The 23,329-nt window shown below is 41.9% G+C and overlaps 1 protein-coding gene across 8 annotated transcripts in view; it reads right to left on the reverse strand.

Moving 5' to 3' along the window:
* The window catches only part of NCOA2 (nuclear receptor coactivator 2), a 267,879-nt gene that overhangs the window by 12,861 nt on the left and 231,689 nt on the right, over positions 1-23,329 (reverse strand). For 7 of the 8 annotated variants that reach the window (XR_006885610.1, XM_046642258.1, XM_046642261.1 and 4 more), the window contains 9 exons: positions 21,714-21,920; positions 18,873-19,088; positions 16,173-16,302; positions 8,574-8,739; positions 5,654-5,932; positions 4,690-4,767; positions 2,999-3,233; positions 1,185-1,362; positions 405-603 (listed from right to left, as the gene is read on the reverse strand). Coding sequence is in view for 7 of the 8 variants with exons in the window: in XM_046642258.1 (XP_046498214.1) it covers positions 405-603; positions 1,185-1,362; positions 2,999-3,233; positions 4,690-4,767; positions 5,654-5,932; positions 8,574-8,739; positions 16,173-16,302; positions 18,873-19,088; positions 21,714-21,920 (1,688 nt within the window). In the remaining variant the exon portion in view is untranslated. The remainder of the gene's footprint in view (positions 1-404; positions 604-1,184; positions 1,363-2,998; positions 3,234-4,689; positions 4,768-5,653; positions 5,933-8,573; positions 8,740-16,172; positions 16,303-18,872; positions 19,089-21,713; positions 21,921-23,329) is intronic. The other variant, XM_046642263.1, reaches the window with a different exon arrangement.

Raw genomic sequence — 23,329 nt, forward strand, 5'->3', positions numbered from 1 at the left:
TTTGGCCTTTGTGTTTCACCTCATTTTACATTTAGAAAAAAATCAGTTCTTAAACTATAAATCCCAAATAAAGCTATTTAAAAAGCACATTCACCATTCCATTCTTAGAGATTCATTTCAGATATTGCTAAATTCCTCAAATAAGAGAAAGACTTAAATGACAAGAAAGTTAAGACATATCTTAAAAGACCCTTGAGCGCCGTCAGGAACCCTTTCATGTTTATTTCATCATTAACAAGTATTTCTGTTAATCACACCAAAACAGGTGAGAGTAAGGTGAAAAAACACTCTTCAAAATAAATGTGGGAGTTGACAACAGATGTTAAGTACGTGGAAAGATTTAATGTGGAAACAGACAAGGCTACACTCAGAAGACAACGGGCTGCTTCTCCCAGGGTGCTCACCTGCTCGGGACCCATGGAGGACAGCCCCGACGTAGGCACGGAGGTCACTGAGGTCATGCTGATCTGTCCTGTCATCTGGTTCATGCTGCTCATCCCACCTGCGTTGGTCGCCATGGATACATTGATGTTCATATTGTTATTGTACATGCTGGTGTTTGCTTGCTGTCCAAAGTGTGGTGGGGACTGTTGTGAAAACATGCTGGAACGTAATGAGACGAGTAACATGTTAGAGCTCAAGGCAGACAGGCAGGCAGTGGTGAGCACTTGTTTCTGAGGCACTGACTTCAGAATGTGTCTAGGCTGAAAGGAGGCAGGGCGGACAGCCGGCAGGTGGTGAGGTCAGAAACAGCAGGGGAGGGGCTCAAAGAAGCCACAGGGGCAAGCGGCTCTTCTCCTTTCCTAACATCACCACGAAAGTCTGAAGGACATCTCCCACTGGCGTGCCTGCCCTGGACGAGCTTTCTGCTTATCTGTTTGAGTACTTGTACTGACGAAGGATGGCTTCCAGGTCACTGCCTTCTGCAGCAGTTTCATCATCAACTGGTGGACTGGTACCTTCTTAGGGGAGCTCCTTTCACTCCCAAGGAAAAGACAGGATGCCAAGCTTTTGTAAATTCTAGTAACCTCTTCCCTAGGAAAATGTAAACTGGCTTACTTAGCAGTTTACTTGATTTTGCTTGCTTGAGCAAAGGAGTTAAGAAAAATACAGAAAAGAGATGAGTGGTCTATAGAAAGATTTCCTGATCATTTATATCAAAAAGACACAGACCCACGGCGTACCTGTTTCCGCCCATATTCCCCTGCGCCCATCCATTCATGTCAGAGGAGGCCTGATAGGCTGGGTTGGCCTGAGACTGCTGCATCATGGGGCTCTGGGTATGCGCCATCCTGGGTGACAGCAGAGGGCTCTGGGGCGCTGTGGCCCCAGTAAAGCCTGGATCAGGCTGCTGACTTATTCCTTAAAAAGCAAAACAGAAATCCAATGGAGACTGTTAGTTTCATCACAGAGAAGGGGGAAGAAAGTGAACATTCAAATCAAATACACAGAGAAACTTACTTTCAGAGACCTGACCATGTGCTGGTTATCATATACATTTAAAACGATTCCAAGCTGGGATAAAATGCATGAAGAACAACGTCCCCATACCCTGATTCTCGACAGTAATTAGAGGGTGCCTAGAACCACAGTAACCATCACGGCCAGAGGCAGAGAGAAAATACTATTCTTTCCCCACATCCCTCTCCAAATCAAGAATGGGTCAAATACGTCTATTTCTATTTGACCTGAAATAGGCGGTCTTTAAGTTTTTATATATCACTACAACTGGAGTGTTTAAAGTTTAAACTGGATTAAAGTTCAACTAGTAAAAAGTCAACACCTTTGAATAATTTTTTATAGAATTAACTCAAGTTATTCTACGATGTGATCAATGAGGTTTTAAAAATAAGTCACTGCATTCATGATTAGCTTGTCTTGTCTTTTTAAAGGGCTCTATGGGACTTTACTGCTATCCAAGTTTAGCAAGAATAAGAAAAAAAAATTCAATGGAAGCTTCTTGTTCAGTATGGAAGCAAACAGTGTAAACTGAAAGGAAAGGAAGAACTTTTAGCAGACTTTTCTAAATCATCCAAAAGGAGACAGGAAAAGAGCTGGGAAACAGAGAGGCAACTGCTTAGAAATTTCAGGGACGACATTAAGGTAAGCATGTTGTTGCCTAGAAGATGTGTAAAATATGCATTAATTAAATACATAAGTTAGCTATAAAAGAAAATTAAGATCACGGAGGAAAAAGCTGCACGTTATCTTTCTGTTTCTTTAAAGAAATAGGAGACATGAATTTAAGCACCGCAAAGACTTGATAGTTATTTATAGATAACTCTGGCAAAAGATAGGTGAAGTCACTTTGAATATTAATGTTAATGTAAGCACTTACTTTTATCAATAATTCAACTATTAATTGAATATGACAAGCACACAAATATTAATGTTTATGATATTACACACTTGTCTCTTGAGACTGACATTAAATAACAAATCAATACGAAGAACCCTAACAGGTCACCCACTGTGGTTTCTCTGTGGCACCTCTCAAGAATTATCTATTCATTAACGATTTGCTATAATCTTTCAAGTCTTTATCCTTTAAAAGTTGTAGAATATCTATAACACATTTATATGTCTTTCAACATTTTGTATGTATCTATTGATTTATTTTAGTCAGACTCAGAGGTTTCCAAAGGTAAAGACATACATATGCACCTGTGTTGCACACAAGGACATAAACATATATTCATACACACTCCCACACACGACTGACAGACACCACACACGCACACTGACTTCAGTCGTTCTGAAAGTAAGACCTGCACTCAGAGAAAAGGTGGGACCAGAGCTGAGAGACGGGAAGGTACTGTGCTGGACCTGGGGACCCTGACGGGCCCCAACAGTCCTGCCAGGTCTCCTGTCCTGCCCCGGTTTGCCAGACTCATCTGGGAGTCATGCAAAAAGCTGTGAGAGAGGGAGCCGTGACCCAGGGCAGCGGGACACTGGGGAGAAAGGACTGTGAGAGGTGGTGGGGATGGAAGTCCAGTACCGTAGTTTGGAGGAAATGGAAACTGCTGCGCATTTGCCTGGGGGATCCGGGGGTTGCTCAGAGTTGCTGGTATACCACTAGGAGCCACCATGCTTGAGGTCATATTCAACCCCTGTCCTCTCATCATCAAAGTTCGCTGCTGAACTTGCTGTTGCTGATGCATGTGTCTCTGTCGAAGATGCTGGTTCAGGATTTCCCTCTGTCTCTGGGCCAGCATCTGTGCATTAATAGGCGCCTGAAATGGGGGGCAATACACGGAGGGAAACATCGGGGGTAGACACAGATTGAAAAACTGTACATTAGAAATAGGAGAACAAATGCTACTGGCTCGTGCAAAATTATTTGGCAAATAAAATTACATGCAAAGAACATTTCAGAGTTGAACAACAGGTGGTTGAGAATGTGAGCTTCTGAGTTCTAGAGAGAGGATGATTATTCCGAAATGTTGCAATGACTTCCATGGATAAGTTCAATGTTAATATCAATTAACTCGGGATTCACTGTGAGAAGACACAGTTAACTAAAGGACCTCACAATGATCCAGTCCTGTCTGTAAGAAGACTCTGTGATATAAACCTTTAGGATGGCAATTTAGAGTCTCATTTAAGGGACATTCAAGTCTAAAAGGAAACAAAATCACTGTGCCAAAGGGTGGCTTGAAGTACTTCAGCAAAGGCAGAACAGAGGCAGGAAGAAAGGAGGGAGTGTAGGGAGAGAGAGGGTGATCGAAACATACAAAGAGGCCAGGACAGAAGGGGGGGGAGGGGGGGGGGGGGGGGGGGGAAGGGACACCAGTGCTTGCTGTCAGGAGGTATGAGGCTGTTTATGGGTCCAAGCAATATACAGTCGATTCTCATTATTCATGGATTCCGTATTTGTGAACTTGCCTACTTGCTATTATTTATTTGTAACCCCCAAATCAATACTCACAGCACTGTTGTCGTTTATGGACATGTGCAGAGTGGCTAAAAATCTGAGATGCCCAATGTGCACATTCCCACTGAGGTTAGAACAAGGTGACATTCGGCCTTGTTGAGCTCTCATGCTATACACAAGCATCCTTTCTGTGGACTATTTAGTTCCACGATTTTCCACATTGTTGTGCTTTCTGTTGGTGATTTTGCTGTTTAAAATGGCTCCTGAGAGTAGTGCTGAAGTGCTCTCATGTTGCTAAGTGTAAGAGGCTGTGATGTGCCTTATGGAAAAAACGTGCGTTAGATGAACTTCACTCAGACATGAGTCACAGGGCTGTTGGCCTAGAATTTAATGTTCATGAATCAGCAACACATATTGAATCAGGTGTCTTGAAGCAGAAACACACATAAAACAAGGCTATGCACTGGCAGACTGATGAAAATGTGGTGGCCAGGGGCTCTCAGGAACCAAACCCTCCATTTCTCCCAGGAGCAATGGTTCAATATTCGCTAATTCAGCATTTGCAGTAACTTTGCAGAACACAGTGGACGTGAATAATGAGAATCGACTGTACCTGGCAATAAAAATTGCAGTGGTTAGAAGGCAACTACAAAAGCGATAGACTACGTAGATAACTGAAGGACACTATACAGATCCACTGTTTTGATCCGGATCTTATGGCTGCTGAGTTACCGTAAGCAGGAAATCAAGGAGGAAGAAATGAAAAGAGAAGTTAAATGGATACAATGAAAGCTGATGGCTGGTCTGTTCCTTACCTGTGTTGGGACTCCAGGCCTCAGAGTCAAGTTCACATTTGAAACATTGCTGATTTGATTCATAAGCGGCTGGCGATTCTAAATGCACACATATAGGAATCAATACACTTTTTAAACAGAATGTATTTATTTTCAAATCACCTTTCTCAAGAAATCACCCTCCCAACCCAACATCTGCTTGCTACCGGATATTGAAAACACATGGTTTGCAACTGAATTTTCTTATAAAGCTAGTTATCAGTGAGGTTTCCCATTGCTTAGAACTGAGAAATTATTTCGGACAGTTTGGAAAACATACTGCTTGCAAGGGAGAAAGGGAGTAGAAGGATCAGAAAAGAAAACCAAGAGGAAGACCGGAAAAAAGGCAGGTACACATCATTCAGGAAAGTGAGAGGAGATTTTAAAGCCTGCAACATTGTTATTTTCTACAGAACAGACACCTGTCTGGCTCATTTCAATGAGAACATATTTTCCTGAGCTAAACTTATAATCCACAAGGCAATATCACGCCACCACCATTCAGCTAACAGTGACTATTTTGTCATGAGCCAGGACTAATGATAGGAGCTACTGTTGTCTTGAGTGCTCACTTTGGGCTAGAAACTGTGCCAGGCCCTTTAAACATACACATATCGCCCTGGACTGTACCTCCATTTTACTGATAGGAAAATGGAGGCTGAGAGAGCTCACGGTTAGGCCGTTAGTAAAGAACCGAGCTAGGAAGTAAAAGGACAGCTGCTCTGTGCTGGAGAGAAGGGAGTGGAGGGAGTGGAGGAGAAAGGAAGGAAAGAAGAGAAGTAGAAAAGAGTATGAACATTGCAGGATCATCTTGGGTAAGTTTTCACCCTCTTAGAAAGGACAGAATGAGATGTAATAAGCACAACTGCTGTGCCATGTCACGTCAATCTTCCCCATGTCCCTCCCACCATGCCCCTGACTTTCCAGGTGCTGCTGAAGAACACACCTGCTGTGCTTGGAGGCGATGCTGCAGCTGAAGCCTGAGTTGATTTGGCTGATTCTGCACCAGGCCCGTGGGCCTGAGGCCAGGTCTGGGCTGCATTCGGAGAGTGGCGTAACTAGGCCGCTGTCCCATGGCATGAAAGTTGGGATCTTGCATGGGAGTATAGCCGCCCTGGGCCATTTGTGCCTGAGACGCGTACTGCTGTGGGAAAACGGGGGCCTTCTGCTCCAGCATGATGTTGGAATCCTGACTTGAGAACTGCTCTGGATCTACTGCTTGGCTCTGAAGAGAAATCCCCCAGGCAACAAACAAATAAATAAACCACTAAATGTAGCAGAGTAAATAAATACAAGGCTGTTTTTTCTCATGGCCATATATTTGATGCTTTTTATACTGCACTTATCACACAAAGGTACTTTTAGCTTGAGTCTACTGTTCTTCCTAGGAAATGCCTCTTTGTTCAATAGCTCCAGTTACAGGAGGTAAGAAGCAGGCGTGGGGCCTGACTCCCAGCAATACTTCTCCCAGGGAGGAGAGAAACAGCTCCCGACTCCAGAATGTTCCCTACTCACTCCACCCATCAGAGACTGACCTGCACTTTAAGTTGCAAACGTCCCCTAGAGGTGGTTAAGCTTTATGATTGATTATTCATACCTGTATAAATCATTTTAATTAGATAATCGTGTTGGTACCCAGCTGGGAGCAGCAGTGTTGCGGTACCCACCACCATTATTCCCATTTTGCAGATAACAAAACTGAGACTTGGAGACGTGAAGCACACTGTAACCAGCCCAGCTGGCTGGTAACTAGTGGGTTCCAATCCAGTTGTGATTTAGGACCTGAGCTGCTCACATCAGGGGGATAGCCTGTCTTTTTCAGCTGTTTCCTGTGGCTGTCAGAATCTCCTACATGGGCCCCATTTTGCCATCACCTTATTGCCTACTAGATGTATTTAACGTGTTTGTCATTCTTGACTTCTCAGGGCTGCCCCATCGATCTGGGTCAGAATGGGGCAAGAGCAGAAAGTCCAGAACTTCTCCAAGGGGGAACATCCAGACCCGGGCAGCCCTACACGCCAATGTGCAGAGCAGGAAGGTGCACCAGCTCATTCTCCTCTTCCTTCTACTTCTAGGAGGAACTGCCACAACCTTCCTGACATATAGGAGGGAAGGACCCAAAGCAAAAACACCTCTCTGGTTCTCCTCAGCCTTGTAACTTCCTATGCCTTCCTCAAACCGATCTACCCAAGTTCAAGCGGGCGCCTGGGGGCCCCCAGACTCCTGGCTCAGATCAGCGTGGCCCTGAGGTCGACCATGGGAACTGGGCCCATTACCCTCTCAGTGAGAGTTTTAAAAATGAGGATGGAGCCTACGGGCGGGAAACCATTCAGTTTTGAATTACTGTTCCCTCTACATCTGCAAAACTGTCTCAAACTTTAAATATCTGCCCATCTTTAACAGAGAGAAAATTTAATTAAGTAATTTCCACTTGTAAAGAAAACACACAACTCTGATGAGTATAAAGTCTGTCTGTACTCTATATTTCCCCTGACTCCACCTAATAATCATACTTCTATAATTCAGTTTAATATGATGATATTAGAATGATGGTGGATTTGATAAGACAAAATGGAAATAATACAAATCAATGAAAAAAAAAGACTAAAAATATTAAATGATGAAATGACACCAGTTTTGACAAAACCAGTGCTACAAGTCACTCAGCAATCCCCAAAGATTACATTTTTAAATGTCACTTCGACAAAACTCAAGGATAACAATACTGAATGCTAAATTCTCACTACCACGAAAGGCGACCAAACCAGCCGCACAGGAAATACTTCAGCTCCATTTTCCTTTCTTGCTTTATTTCAGGTTATATCATGTAACCTCGAGTCATTTCTTTCCATTGTGCTGTTCTCAGTATGAATTGACAAGTCTTAACTCCCACTTAGGTCTGCTGAACTGTAGGAATTATGACAAGACTATTTTAACGCTTCAGAGAAGCCTCCAGTGACTCTGCAACACCTTCTCACGGAGCCTCGTGACACGTCACACGTCCAAGAAGTAGATGGGACGCTGGAAGGTACTTCTCAGCAATAAGGAATAAAGATGATTCATGCCGAGAACCGAGTTCCACAGCGGCAAGACTGCGATGGTTTTTCCTAGGTTACTCTTTATCCAGTAAACCAGGATGCCTGCTTCACACGAATTTAGCTGAGCAGCCTGATTCAGAAAGCGTTATGCTATTTCACGAGACCACGCTAGGTTGTTGGTTGTATTATTGCTATAAAGCACTTTTAAAGCCGAGAATTACTTTAAGTAACCAACTAATTACACCAGGAGGAGAAAGCCGAATAAGGGGACAAAGACTGGTCAACTTCCTCACCTTCCCATTTATGCTTAAATCTCTCAGAAGTTATTATGGGCTAAACCCACACAAAGGTCAAAATGGTCAATGAATTGCAGCGACCACTAAAATGACTTCTGCTAATTCATACAAAGTATTCTTTTAACACAAAGTGCTTTTTATCACTAGCCCACAAACGTGAGATTAACACGGTGACCACGGAGGCTCGTTTTTTAGATGAAAGGGTTCCAGGCCGTCAGGGCAGCAACATTCTGGTCTTGGTTTCTCTGCTCTCTGCTCCTTGCATGTCCCTCCCTGTCATTAAGTGAGCTGGACTTGAGTTTCTCCTGTCAGCTCAATAACCCAAATGATATGTAATGCTCATTCTCAGTGTTTTCCATTCTCGGGCAACAGTTTATATGGGAGTAACAGGAGAGAAAGAAAAGAGAGCTAGCTTGTTATGAGATAAAAAGTATTCTAAACAGGGGACTGCAGAATTTCTGTGAACAAAAGAAAATGGACACCTTCGTGCCCATGAGAGCGCTCGGCCCCACCAGCTTCCCTAGGCGCGCACCTGGCTGACCAGCTCGGGTATTCCCAGAGCTCTGTCAATCTCCTCCAGGCCATCGAAGTTCCGCAAGGCCAAATAGAGCTGGTCCAGGAGGGCGCCCTCATCACTCGGCGACTCCGCGGCAGGATGCGGACACAGCAGGTCATCCGGAGAGCTGCCGAACGGCTGCCTGTAAACAGACAAACTTCATCTTGGGCGTATGGAAAAGCGAGTTGATTACAGAACATTTTTTCTTCTTAAAGACAAAAGTATCAGTTGACTTCCAGGGTCTGTGTAGTAAAATACTGTTCTAGCCGGACACAGAACAAAACGACAACCCAAAACGATAGATAGGCTCTGTTCGGGGCCTACAGAGGAGGGACACAGACCCAGGCATCTGATGCCTGATACTCGTTTTTATTGCCCTCCACTTTAAAGCCGCCATGGGTGAGGCTTAGAAGGGTTAGACCATTCGCTGGAGACCACACAGGCAGATACTGGGAAGCTGGGACTCCAACACAGACCTGTATGACTCCAGGGTCCCCCTGACCACTGTATTTCCACAAATCCACGCTGACGCCTCAAGCATATATGTATTTACTTTGCACTGAAGTAATCAAAGGACTTTGCTGAACGTTAGTAGGAAAGACCAATTGATTGAACAGTTTTATTTCACATGAGGCAATGATGACCCATAAAAGCTACATTAAGTTTTTTGAACACAGTTGTCACTAGACTAAACTGGGCTGGACTCATAGGAAATTTCTTAGCCATGAGTAAGCAGGACTTGTACACATTTATTAAAGCCCTCAAGAAGTGTGGCTGTTAGCCTCCCGAATTAGTCAAGAAAAGTAGATCATGAAGATGCAAATTATATTTGATATTATATAAAGTAATAGGTGATAAAACCATAACACTAAACTCCACAACCTATGGCATATACAACTCCTATAATTTAAACTAATTGACAAATTGGGGGAGCTTTTTAAAAAGAGCTTCTGAGTTACTTTAATACAAAAAGGAGAAATGCTACTTGTATTTCACCAAAACAGTCTAATTTGTACTCTTAGAGTTACTATATGATGTTTTGGAGAAAATAAAAGTTTCCAGATAAGTAACCTCATGCTTAAGCAAATGAGAACAGATTCATCAAGGGATGAAGTTACCTACCTAACCCAGTTTAATATGCCATGTTTTCTAAAGACAGCCTAAGATGCCACTCTGGCCTGGAATTCTGAAATGCTGGGTATTAAAGCCAATAATTCATTTCAAATAGTTATAACACAGTGCATTAAAAACAACCTATGCTGTCCATTGATCCCTAGTTATGTGTAAAGAAAACACTTAATTAAGTGTAGCCTCGAGGACACTCCTCTCTGCTGTCCCTGCCTCCAAGTCCACATGCCCACGGCCCCGAGGCATCACAATCTGGCTGTGCAGCCACAACCACGAGCCAAGGGGTGTGCTACGCTGTCCACCGGTCACGGCCACGCGGTCCTGCATTGCTAAAGGCATCCACGAGCACTCTCAGAGGCTCACGCTCTCGTTTGCGGGCTCTTTCTCCACCCGCCTCTTCTCCCCATCATTGCTTTGGTTCCCAGGTAAGACATCCTGGGAAGAGGTTCCCCACCACCTTCCGGCTTGTCTCCCTTCCACACTCTCCCAGAATTAACTTTGTAAACACAAATGGGATCAGGTCAGCCCACTACTGCTGCACGGAGGGAGTGGGAGGAAGGAGCAGATGCCGAAGAGCGACAACAAGGAGGAGAAAAACCACAGGACCGCATGTCACGGAGGCAAAGAGAGGAGGAAATTCCCTAGAGGAGAGGCCAACATTTGGATGTGGTAAGTTTCATGAAAAAGAGTTCCGTTGGCCAAGAGTGGATGTCATCTATTTATCGGATTCTCTGAGGCCTGAGACCTCCTTCCCCAAAGACGCCAGCTAAGCGAGGCATTAAAGTATTTTCTGTCTAGCTTTATTTTAGAATGTTCACCTTCTGTTTCGTCAGAAGCTTCATTCCTAAACAACCACAACCCCCCACCGCAGATCTCTCCAGTGACGACAGGCTAATGTGAAATCTCCTTTCTCTTCTGACGCGAGCCAGGCTGCAGACTCCCCAGCCCAGCATCTGCCTGAGACCCAGCGCCAGGGGAAGGGGAGGTGCTGGCTTGTGTCTCGGCAAGACAACTCCACCCTCGGAAAGATACCTCCAAAGGGTTACAGGAAAAAACTAAATGCAAATGTTCATTCGCATTTAAACGATTTCCTACATAATGAAACAACTCATTTTTGTTACATGCTTTTCTTTTCTTCTTTTAATTAAAAAATGAAACTCATCTATGAGAGAGATTGAAAAGCAGACGAGTACCTCCAGGCCTTCCCATTTTGGCCGAGTTAGACTCTAGAGACGTTCCTGCTGACAGTCTCCCTTCTCTTTTTCTACAATGACGCCGTCAAGTTCCTTTTCCCAAAACACACTTTACTGAGCGGATTCAAAATTCTTATTTCAGCTCTCCCAGGAAAATGTCTAAGTCCCTGGGACACGGTGGGGTGGCGGAATTCAGGGACACACACACCCTCTTTGGTAAAGTCTAACCTTTCCAAACTTAAAGCCTACAATGTCCCTGTGAGACCCAGCCACCCTGGGAAACGGATCTTACTCCAGAAGATGCCATACACGGCACCATAATGCCAAGACTTATGACTCCACACTTCCCACTCTCTTCCCCATCTACAATTCTATCTTCCCATCAGGTCCTGATGTATCCCCTTCATAGCCACTCTTGACCACCCCCACCCCCAACTCTAGCACCACCTACTGTGCTATGCTGAACTGAGATTGGCATGCACGTTAAAAACGTCAACTTTAGACTGTACCCAGAGAAGACATTTTAAATCTCTTTGTTGGCCCAGTACTGGAACTGCATAGGTTCAGTAAGCTTCCAGTTGGTGAAAATGAAAGGTTCCTGTTCTAGCCTGAATATCATACCTTATACCCCAAGAAATACATTGTGTTGTGGCTTGGTATCATAAATTTGGGCATATCAGGAGTTTTATCATTTCCCTTAGAGACATCATAATATGGTTGGTTTATAGAAAAAATATTGATCCAGACCTCCAATTCCAACTTTATAAATGGCCGCCAACATAATGAAGAAATTATTTTCCAACATTTTGGGCAATTACAAATATAGTTACAATCCAGATGGCGTCCGACAAACACAATATTAAGACAAGGATGAAATTCAGAGGAATAAGGGAAGAACACACAGGCCTCAGGCTGGTGCAAAATGGTAACACACCAGCAGAAGAAAGATCCATCATCAACAGAAACCTCATTTCATGAAACCTACAGTTTTTATGGACTAGCAGGACATTAAGGATGGCAATAAGAAGGGGAATAAGGTTAATTCTGAGCTCTTGTTTGAGAAACCATACCATTACCACACCTTCTCAACATGTATTTTCAAAATTCTGGAAAAAGTAGCAGCTACTACATGATGAGAAATCATCAGCAAAAGAAATTTTCCTCTTAGACTCATTTCAAACAAGAGAAAATGAAATTAACTCAAATTATGAACTTAATGTGAAAGCAAGTTTTTCATGAAAGGCAGCTACTGTATTTCAAGAGAAAATAACTTTTACAAATCCAATAGAAATTTTCAAAAAATCATCTATAAATTTTGGGCTATATTTTAAACATCTCTTTTACATACCAGATGAATGAAGGAGGAAAAACACAGTGGAACTACAGAAAATGGAAATTCAGCTATAAATAAATATGTGAATATGTTAGAGATTTAAGGGCTAAGCTTTTTTTTGTTTTTGAAATGTGTACATAAACTAATGCTGGGTTAATAAAACATTAAAATACCTATTCCTAAATAGGTAGGCAGTAAAGATATAAAATATTAACGGTGATACTTATAAAGGGGATAAAAAAAGCATGGCTTTTCTTTTATTTCAGAAGAGAGATGTATTTACAACTTTGTTATCCATCACTTCTGAATTTCTATGACAACAAGATTACCATAAAGTTGGTCATAAATTTCTTCCAAACGGAATTATTTAAAATAAAAAAAGTGGGATAAGTGGCTGGAAAAACTGAAATAACTTTAAAAGTGGTGAAAATGTTTTGCTTTGTCCACACAGTTCTCATACAAAGAAAAGTGACAGACAGTAATGGAAGCAACACGAGAACAGGGGCATCGCTGAGTCACAGAAACTCACACAGCAAACGACGCAAGCTTATTCTGTACCTGGACCCAGTACAAACTCTGGAGCTCTTCCATTTTTGTTTTAACAGAACTCTCATCTGTTTGGGTAATAGTGAAAATCCTAACTTTGGGCCTAGTTTTCCCTAGAAACTAATCTTTGACATTTCACCCAAAAACAGCTATCAGGTGCTGGATTTAACTGTTGTGCTGCATTTTTATTATGTGCAAGTTTCCAGGGAAATGGATGGGTTTTTAATATACCAAATAAACAGATTTAGAAAAAGCCTAACACTCACCAACACTGTGACATTAGACTCGAAGAGCTGGAAGGGCCCTGAGGAAGTATGACTACAGTGCTCACGTGCGCCATGCTTGATCCCCAAGCAAACCCAGCCACGGGGGCTACACACCCAGCGCAGCCAGGGCAGCGAGCGCCGCACGACTGACTGTGGTTCTTCTGCTTGTTTCTCTACTGCCTCACCTCTACTCAAAGCACAGCAGAGGAGGACCAGGGGTGCTGGCATCATCTGGGGCTTGTTAGAAATGCAGAATCCTGGGCCCCACCCAGACCTGCCTTTCAGTGAGGCCCCAGAGGTGGTTCATAGGCACAGTGGGGTTTGAAAACACTAGCTTCTCCCCTACGTGAATGGAATACAGCTGGCAGCACCCTTCCTTCTTCATCGCCTTAAACCAGTTATTAAGCAGTTTCCCTGATGTTCTTTTTTTTCTCAGTGAAATTACCAGCTCACTTTTTCTCCCATAGCCTATTGCTGAGCTCATATTCATCTTCTGCTATTTTTTTTTTAAACTTCATTGAATCTTTTATTTTGTTATTAGTGCAGTTGAGCAAATTTCCAACTCCTAGCGCCTGTGTACAGCAGAGGGGAACCCAGCCCGGTCTTTCTGCACCATCCTCTCCTCTTCCGGCACTCTATCAGACAATGCTCTGCTGCGATGCACGGGGTTTCCATGGCCAATTTTTTTAGAAGTGGGTGGCCAGGTCCTTCTTCCTAGTCTGTCTAGTCTGGAAACTCCACTGAAACCTGTCCACCATGGGTGACCCTGCTGGTATTCGAAATACCGATGGCAGAGCTTTCAGCATCCCAGCAGCCACGGTATGACAACCAATAGCTGGGAGGTGTGGGTCTCTGACCAGGCTGGGCCGTGGTGGTGAGAGCGCCCAATCTTAACCACCACACCACTGGGGCTGGAGGAATCCTTTATTAATCCCCTAAGATACAGAGAGGAAAATGGACACCACACGGTAATGCTGAGCTATGCAATGCCGAATAGGACAAAAACATTCCATTTCAGAGTAGAACTTACTCCAAAATCTGTATTTTTTAAAAAAACAAATAAGAAGCTCTGGAAATGTACTGAAATTTCAGAAACCCTGTTGACTTCCATCATTTGTGAATTTGATAAGAGTATTACATACTTTTGGACTAGAATAATCCCCAAAGGTCAAAACGTTCACTCTGCCTCACTTAGCCTCCAGCCCACCTACTTACATATCAGCCTCAAGGCCAAATTCCCCCAGTTCCAGTTTTCTAAGAAGTTTACTTCTTGGAAAACATCGTCCGCATCCTTTGAGTTCCTACACTATCTCTTGCTTAGGCTCCTAACCGTACTCCTGCCTTGGGGCTTGTCACCCACCCCATCCTGCATGAGCAGCGCCATCGCTTAGGCCTCAAGGCCACCTGTGCAGCGTCTGCTTCCAGTGCTCTGCTTAAAACCAATGAGATCATGCATGTAACACAACTGTATGTTGGCTTTGCGGGAATAAGAGAAGTCTCAAAGAGGCAAACACAAAACAAAACAAAAAACACCCACGAGCTGAAACTTGGACGTCCCCTGAGCCACTGGTACCAGGTGAATCTTTATCCATAAAGCAGGGGAGAGCCGGGGCTTTGGGCCACAGCCAAGTAAAAGAGCCAACCTGAGACTGCCGGCCGGAGCCGGGGGAACCCGAGTAGGGCCCCTGGCAGAGATCACTGCAAATCCTCTCTTAAGAAAAGCGTCCTCAGTTTTGACCCCAGGTCTTTCATTGAGCAAGATCAACGATGAACTCTCAACAAAAGATTACCAAAATACTCAGGGAAACAGGCCACCATGAGGGAGAGTCAATCACTGGATTTCAAACTTTAAGAGATTAGGATATTGAATTATCAGATAAAGAAATTTAGAAAATAATGAGGAATATAATGTTTAAAGACATACAGACAGAATCACAAAAATAAGCAAACAATAAGAGACTATGAAAAATGACCAAATAGAACTTTTAGAAATGAAACATATAGTTGGATTAATAGCTAAAAAGATAATTAATGAACTGAAATACAGACATGAATAAATTATCTTGAATGCAGTTCAAAGAGACACGGAGAGGGAAAATACATGGATTAAGAAGCATGGAGGGCGGAATTTCAAAAGATCCAATGCAGAACGAGAAGGTACAGCATGTCTGATCAGAATTCCAGAAAGGAAGGGCAGAGAAAGTGGAGGAACGGCTGTACATAACGAGGTAACAGCTAAAAATTCTCCAGAATGATGAAAACACGAATCCACAGATTTAAAAAAGCACAACACACACCAATACCAAGCAGTATAAATCAATAAATCCACCTCTAGACACACTGTCGTGAAACTACAATGCAGCAAATACAAAGAATATTTCACAAGCAATTAGAGAGAAAAGATCACCTACAAAGAAACAAAAATGAATAGACTAGTAATTAGAACCAAAAAAATCCTCAATCACCCTTGATTATATACCACTCTGTTTTTCAAAAAACGTTTTCAACAGCTTAATGAAAAGAGGCTGAATTCCCTAGAGTTTGGTATTTGAGACCCTTGATAAATCTATTCTATTACTACTCTTCCAGCTGATTTTATTTTTTTAAATGTGGTAAAAATATATATAACATAAAACTAGACTACTTTCTGTTACTCTAAACGTATCGTGTTGCTTCTGTAACATCTAGGCCACTGATCAGGCTGCTTTGGCCAGACGGACCGGCTTTTGCCATCTCTGCCTCCTGAAACTGCACCTTTTCTTTAAGACCCTGAGGCCTTCCCCAACCACCCCAACTGGACAATCTCTTGAAATACGGTTTATTTCTTATGGCATTTATAGTGCACGCTACCTCATATTACAGTTATCAGTGTACATATTTTACTTTCCAACTAAATTGTCACTTCTTTAAAGGCATGCTGTAGATCTGATTTTTGGATTTCCCCCTCCCTGGCACCCCCCGGCCGGTGGACGATACAATTTGAATACGTGACAACTGGTCAGGCACCAACTATTCAAAAGGAAAAGATTCACTTCTGGCATAGGTCTAAATAGCCTCCAGAACTCAGGGGCCACTGCTCTGTTGGATCTGCTGGGTGCCCAGGACTCACCTGTTCTGGCTGGCAAAGGATGCCTGGTCTATCGGCAGGATGCTGTCAGGCCACGGGGCGGTCTGGTTTGGAGGAGCTTGTTGTTGGCTATACTGAGGTCCCCCCATGTTCATCTCTAATTCAGATGGCCCTGACAAGGGAGAAGAAAAGCATCCAAAAATCTTACAACTTGTAATCAAGGAAGTATCTATTTCTGCTATGTAATATGTGTGAAATATCTGGTTTACAGAAAATGAAAAAGACAGAAGCAATAATAATTAGGTGAAAATAGGGGGCCGGCTCCATGGCCGAGTGGTTAAGTTCGCGCGCTCCGCTGCGGAGGCCCAGGCTTCGGATCCTGGGCGCGGACATGGCACCACTCGTCAGGCAGCGTCCCACATCCCACAACTAGAAGGACCTGCAACTAAGATATACAACTGTGTACAGGCGGGGGTTTGGGGAGATAAAGCAGAAAAAAAAAAAAAAGATTGGCAACAGTTGTTAGCCCAGGTGCCAATCTTTAAAAAAAACAAAATAATTAGGTGAAAATAATGAGACAGAATTTTTGTTCTGAGACAGAAACAGAGGCAATAAATATCAAGGCTCACTACCCAGTTAATGGAATATCTAGACCAGCAGGTCTAAACCTCTTACACTTAGGACCCTGTATATTCTTAAAAAAAAAAAAGCTTTCGTTTATGTGGGTTGTATCCTACTGATATTTACTGTGTTGGAAATTAAAACTGGGAAATGCAAAAATAATTATTCATTAAATAATTAGTCATTTAAAAAGCATCATAATAAATCTATTATATGTTTTAACATAAACAAGATTTTTTAATGAAGAACGAAAAAAACCCATTTTATTGGCATTGTTTTACGTTTTTGCAAATCACTTTAATGTCCAGACTCATAGCAGAGCCAGAATCTCTTACCTGCTTCCACATTTCCTCTACTGTGATACCATACAGCACATGACTTCTAGAACTCTACTGTACGGCGAGAGAGAATGAGAGTGAAGAAGGCAAGCGTGTCATACTTTAGTGTTATTATGAAAATAGTTGGGCCTCGCAGACCACCTGGAAGGGCATCAGGGTCCTGGGCCATGCTTCTGAGAAGTGCTGGTCAGGTCCACTTGCTCCTGCACTGTTATTAACTACACTTCAGAGGCCCAGATGACTCAGATGGGCTCTTTCTTAGAAGTTCATTTTTAGAAGTTTAAAGCTAATGGACGATATGAGCTTTTTAATCATTTTATTGTTATCATTATTTGTAGATCTGCCTTCCATTACAACAGATAATTTTCTGATGATTTCCTGGCTTTTTCGAGTTTATTAAAAATTGGAGAAATTCAGCTACATAATAAAGTTTGGAGAGTCCTATTTTAAGCTCGTAAGCCAGGTGATGTCCCTCAGTGAAGAAAGGCTGAGGATAAATTAAATTTCTGGATGTTAGGAACTTATTATTATTATGATTTTTAAAAGAACGAATCAATATTTAAAAAATTTCCCAGTTTAATTTTGCATGGAAATCTGGTCATTTTTAGTATTTTTCATGCAAGCCTCAAATTATATGAATTTATGTTTGGCAACCACTCAACTTGAAGTACATTTTCTGTAGAAAGGTAATATGAATGTTATCTCTCAGAAACAACAAGCCAAATTGAATTGCTGAGCAATTAAATAAGTAGGTAAGAAAACTGACGCCAGAGGTAGGGTGAGAATTCTGCATTATCATGTCAAAACACTCCTGGCGTCTTTCCGTTAATGATTTAGCTCTTACTCATGGTGCAATATCTAAATATATGAAAAAGTACATAAACATTAACTTATCTGAATTATGCTAATGTACAAGATAAGAGGAAGGTTAATATGTCAGTGATTAATAATCTTGAGCATGAGTTGCATAGACCATTAACTTTTTAAAATAACAGCTTTATTGAGATATAACTCACATACGATACAATTCACCCATTTAAAGTGTCTAATTCAGTGGGTTTTCGTATATTTTCAGAGTTGTAGAACCATCATGACAATCAAGTTTAGAACATTTTCACTCCCCCGAAAAGAAACCCCATGAACACTGGGAGCCCTCCCCACCCCCCCGGACCCTCAGCCCTAGGCAGCCACGAATCTGCTTTCCCCCTCCATGGATTTGCCTGTTCTGGACATGTCATGTAAATGGTATCACACAACGTGTCAGATCATTAATTTTAATGACATGTGCACTGTGCCCAAACCGAGTTCCAGTGCTCCTCACGTTCTGCGAGGTGTTCTGGAAGACCAGCACCTTCAGGGCGGATCTGGGAGAGTCTGGTCCAATACTCTAGGGTGCCGGCCCGGGAATCGGAATTTTAAGGTCCTGAGATGATTCCGATGATCATCTGGGGTCAGGAACTTCTGCTGTACCACTGAAATACTCCTTTAAAATATCACATATACACCATTTATAGTGTGACACTCTAATTCCTTCCCCCTCAAAGCTGAAACTGGATAATTTAATGAAAATAAAACGTCATAAAGGTAGTTGGTTCTCTTACATTCCTGGAAAACTTTTGAGATTCTATACAGAGTTCCAGCAAAGTCCCACTCATGGCAGTGTGACATGGAGGGATTACCTAAACTGCAAGCTAGGAGCAGGTCTTGAAAGAACTTACGGAGCTGTCACTCTCCTCGAAGAGAGCACCAAAACTAAAAGCAGAGAGCACTGCAGCTACCTTACCTATATTCATGACCTGAGACTGAAGCATCTGTCTTTGGCCGGGCTGGCTGTTGGGTCTCATGGGGATGCTGGCGGTTGGGTTCCGAATCATACCTCCTTGGATTGGCCGGTTCATGGCACTGGTGGTAGCAGCACAGGTGACTCTCACAGCAGAACTCTGTGGTGCCCATTCCCCAGACGGCATGGTGGGCCGGGCAGAATTACTGCCAATCATTCCTGCAGGCAAGCCAAAGAAAACCAAGAGATGCAGTAACCGAGGACATACTCAGCGTGTATGAACACCAGAGTATCTGACTCTGCACAAGACAATCGTCCTGTAACACACGGTCAGCCCAGAGCTAACGCCCCCATCGGGACAGACGTGGGCCCTTGGCTCAGAAATAAGAATTGGCAATTACTACAAAGTTTTTCACGACATGGAGCTGCCACTCTTTACAGTTCGGAAAAGCTGTTAAAATTGTTCCCATATGTACTTAGACACAGGTGCTGTGGCGTGTGGATAACCCCAACTTCCTTCCTGAGGAAGTGAATCACATTAGCTGATACACACGTCAGTGCTTTACTTTCCAAAAGGGAGGTGAGGCTAAGAGGAACAAGGTAAAAACTGATAATCAATACCCTAATTATAAACGAAAATCACGATGAATATCCTGTGAAGCCCTCGCCAGACTTTTAAATCCTCGAATCCCTTTCTGAGTATTATAATTTGTTAAGATTCAATTGACCAAGGTGGCCCATAAGCCTGGGGAAATGACAGGATCTTCCAGGCCAGGCCTGGAAGGGAAAGCCTACCACCTCAGCACACCTGGACCACCACGTTCCTGGTTACAGATCCAGAACGGGGTCGGGCAGATTTGTAAAAACCCTTTTACACTTGAGATATGAACAGTTATCTGACCACACACAACAATAGGAACACAGCACTGCCAAGTGGGATCAAGGGTTTGCCCTGTCTGGTCTGGTCCCACGGATGCTGGCAATCGCCAAATATTTGCTAAGACTGGATATTTTAAAGGGGAAAAACCCCAAGAGAGGACCCTTCATTTTGAAGTGTTTAAAGATGGATGTATAAAAGTCCTGCTTTCAAATGCACGGCTTGCTTTCATTTACTTTAATTAAGATAAACAACTAAAAATAGGGTATATCTAAAAAATGGAGAGAACATGTATTGTGGGTGGTTTTTCACTGGTGAAAGGAGAATATGCTACATTAGGATGACTCAGAGTGAAGGGTAATTAACCCGACTGAAAATGTTAGAACAATATTACAATAATGCATATTTTTAAAATTATTTGAAGATTAGATTTGAACTATACAAAGATATTATGAGAGAATAGGCACTTTCCCAAAAATCTATTATCTAAATAATACAACAAGATTATAGAAAAGTCTATAAAGCAGAAGGGAAAATCATTCATAATTCAACAATATCAATGCAATTATAACTAGGGTAGTCTCTTTCAGTCTTTTTCTGTTTTTTGAAATGAAGCTCAGGCAGTGGATGATTTCACAGCCCGGACACCAGCGAGCTCCAGGCTGCCCAGATTTGAATATAGGTGTATCCCCAAATTCCTACTTAAGATCCTACAAGAACTTAGATCTTCTTGGATTCTGCTAAGAAGAAGTCACCTTTAATAAATCATTGGCTCCTTTTCTCTTATACAATTTTACACAAATCAATACTTTATCTTAAAATAACGTGAAATTAATATGGCACTGTTTCTGCGAATATACACATTAGTGAAGGAGCCAGTGCCTGGCACATATGGTAGGCATCTAATACTCGTCGAATGAATAAACTATTTTAATACAGCATAGTTTGTTTCCAATGAATGGCTTATCTACACCAGAAACCAAAAAAAAGAAAAAAGATCCATCTTTTCTTTTTCAATTGAACTCATTTTCAGTTAATTATCTAAATGGCAATGTGTATATAGGGATTACAGACTTAGCTAAAAAAGAAAATACCAAGAATTAAACACCCACAAATTTAAGTTCTTTTTATAATATCTATTTTTCTCATTTTGACAAAGGAAGAAAGCTGTAAGTTGTGAGCCGTTCTTTAGTAGAAAATGCAGCATCCTGCTCTGATTGTGATAAAATAGCCATTACAGGGGCAGGACGTGGTGCCAACGGCAATCAGTGCTGCTGTGACTTCCAGCCTGAATCAGGTGAAAGTTTGGGATATGGTAGATGCTGTCGGTGACTGCTACTCAGGAAATGTGCTTGGGCAACTCGGCAGACACCTTCAGACACAGCAGGTCAAGGTGCAAACCAGGTCACAGGCACCTTCACACAGCTTCAGAATGGAGCCTTGGACCAGCGGCTATTCGGCCCAGCATACTACTGTTTGCAGTTCTTTATTTTTCATTAATATTTTTCTGAATGAGAACTGCATCATTTCTAAGTAGGAAGGGTTGGTTGGATTTTAAACTTTCATTCTGAAATTCTCCAAACACAAATCATCCATTAATAGGAAGCTTTGGGGTCATCAGCAGATTATCATGAGAAGCTAGCAACCACCGAATTATTTCACACAGACCACTACAGTTTCTAGAGTAGCAACTGGAATAGAAGTGAAATAAGCCTATGTTACAGGATTCATGAGTAGAAACCTTGTAAAAGTAACAATCGCAGAATAAAATGGTCAGCTCACTGGAATGCTTTCAGATGCTCCATATGCCACTCTCACAGAGAGAGTCTGTAGAACTTTCTTCCGGTCAAATGTTAGTTTCTAACATAAAAAAATTCACTTGAAAAGTTCTACTAGTTTGATGTGGACAAATACATCATTGAGTTAAATAACCCACCAATAAAATAACAGTGCATTTGAGCCCTTACCTGTGCTACTGTTCCCTAAATTTCCTTGGTTTCCTATCATCCCTTGATTACCCATCATTCCTGGCTGAGGTATCACTGAGTAGGGACTACTGTTTCTGATTGGTGGGAAAGGTCCAGCACCAGTTGGGCTTTGCAATGTGATGTCAAGTGGTAAATTCTGGTTTGGCAATAACCTGCCCAGTTGCCCTGGTCGTGGGTTATTAAAAGCTAAGGAGAAAACAAATGAAAATTGAAGGTTAATATAGAATAATGAAAAAGAAGAGTAACAGAAGTAGTGTTTAGGGAAAATGCCGTTTGCAAAATTACAAAGATATGCACGTCAGGGACCAACTGCCTACATAAAACACAAATTCACAGACAAAAAAAACATACGCAGCCCCAAATGCAGACCTGTAATCTAATGAACAAGTCTCTAACTTAATTCTTGACAATCTTGCCAAAAAAAAAGAATGTCTATTATTTACCATATATTTTTCTCCCCAATGTTAATTTCTAATATTCAATTGTATTTGCTAAGTAAACCACCAGTATGGTTTTTTTCATATGTTACATTATTAGGATTTAGGAGTAATGCTTTGTCACAGCTATGAAGCTATAAACACCTCCTGCATACAGCACCAAAGCCAGGCACTTGTGGTCTGGACTTTAGAACATCATTCTTAACTGGACTTTCCTAGGAGTGGACTTAGTTTAAAAATATCTACTCTCATTGGAAGTTAAAAACTTCAAGTGTGAACTCAGCTACCCGAAGTCAGTACTAAAGCTTTAGGCCTGTGCTTAATCTTCTAAATACAGCTTCTCTAAATTCCAGATACACTTAGATTTGAAATGATTCTTATGGTTCGTTCACAAGAATTTCCTGTGTGCTAAGGACCACACCAGTGCCCTATACTATCACACAACCAGCAATTTGACAACAATGTTATTAAAATTTACAAGTACAAAGATATTATCAATTACAATTTATAGAGCTAATTTATTAAATAACATCAAGTACTTTATTTTCTCAATTTATATAAACATAGTGTGAGATAGAACGTTTAAAAGAAAGAATGCGTTCTTAATAATAACAAATAAAATACTTCAAGAATTAAGGCTTGGAATGGAAATTATGTACACATTTAATCATGACTTCCACAGGCTTAGTCATCTGGTTACCATTCAAGAATCTGAATCCCATTAGGAGGTATACATCCATAGAGGAGAAACTGAGTTCTCACACGGCCCTTCATTAATTCCTCTAGGTAATAAGCATAAACTTTGTGGTGCGTTTCACGCTCATTTCTCCATTCTGACTTTGTGATCTCTCATGGTCTATAAGTAATCCTCCCTTGCCCCAGAAGTAGGCAGTTTGAGAGATAGCAAGCAAAAAATCTCTATTTTGTTTTACCCTTTTCAGAATGATCAGGAACCATGTGAGAAAAGATCTAGTAATTAAAGATATTTTGTGATTTGGTTGATGGTTGCCATTTCTGGTTTGAAAACAAAAGCTAAGCTTTGGGTCAAACTGTACTTGAGGAAAAATTCCGTTCACCAATTTAATACTACAGAGATTATCTTTCCCTGAATTATGTATGTGGCACAGGAAAGACATTTTCTTCCATTCAAAATTATTG

Source organism: Equus quagga, chromosome 16 (genome assembly GCF_021613505.1).
Source record: "Equus quagga isolate Etosha38 chromosome 16, UCLA_HA_Equagga_1.0, whole genome shotgun sequence".
NCBI lineage: Eukaryota > Metazoa > Chordata > Mammalia > Perissodactyla > Equidae > Equus > Equus quagga.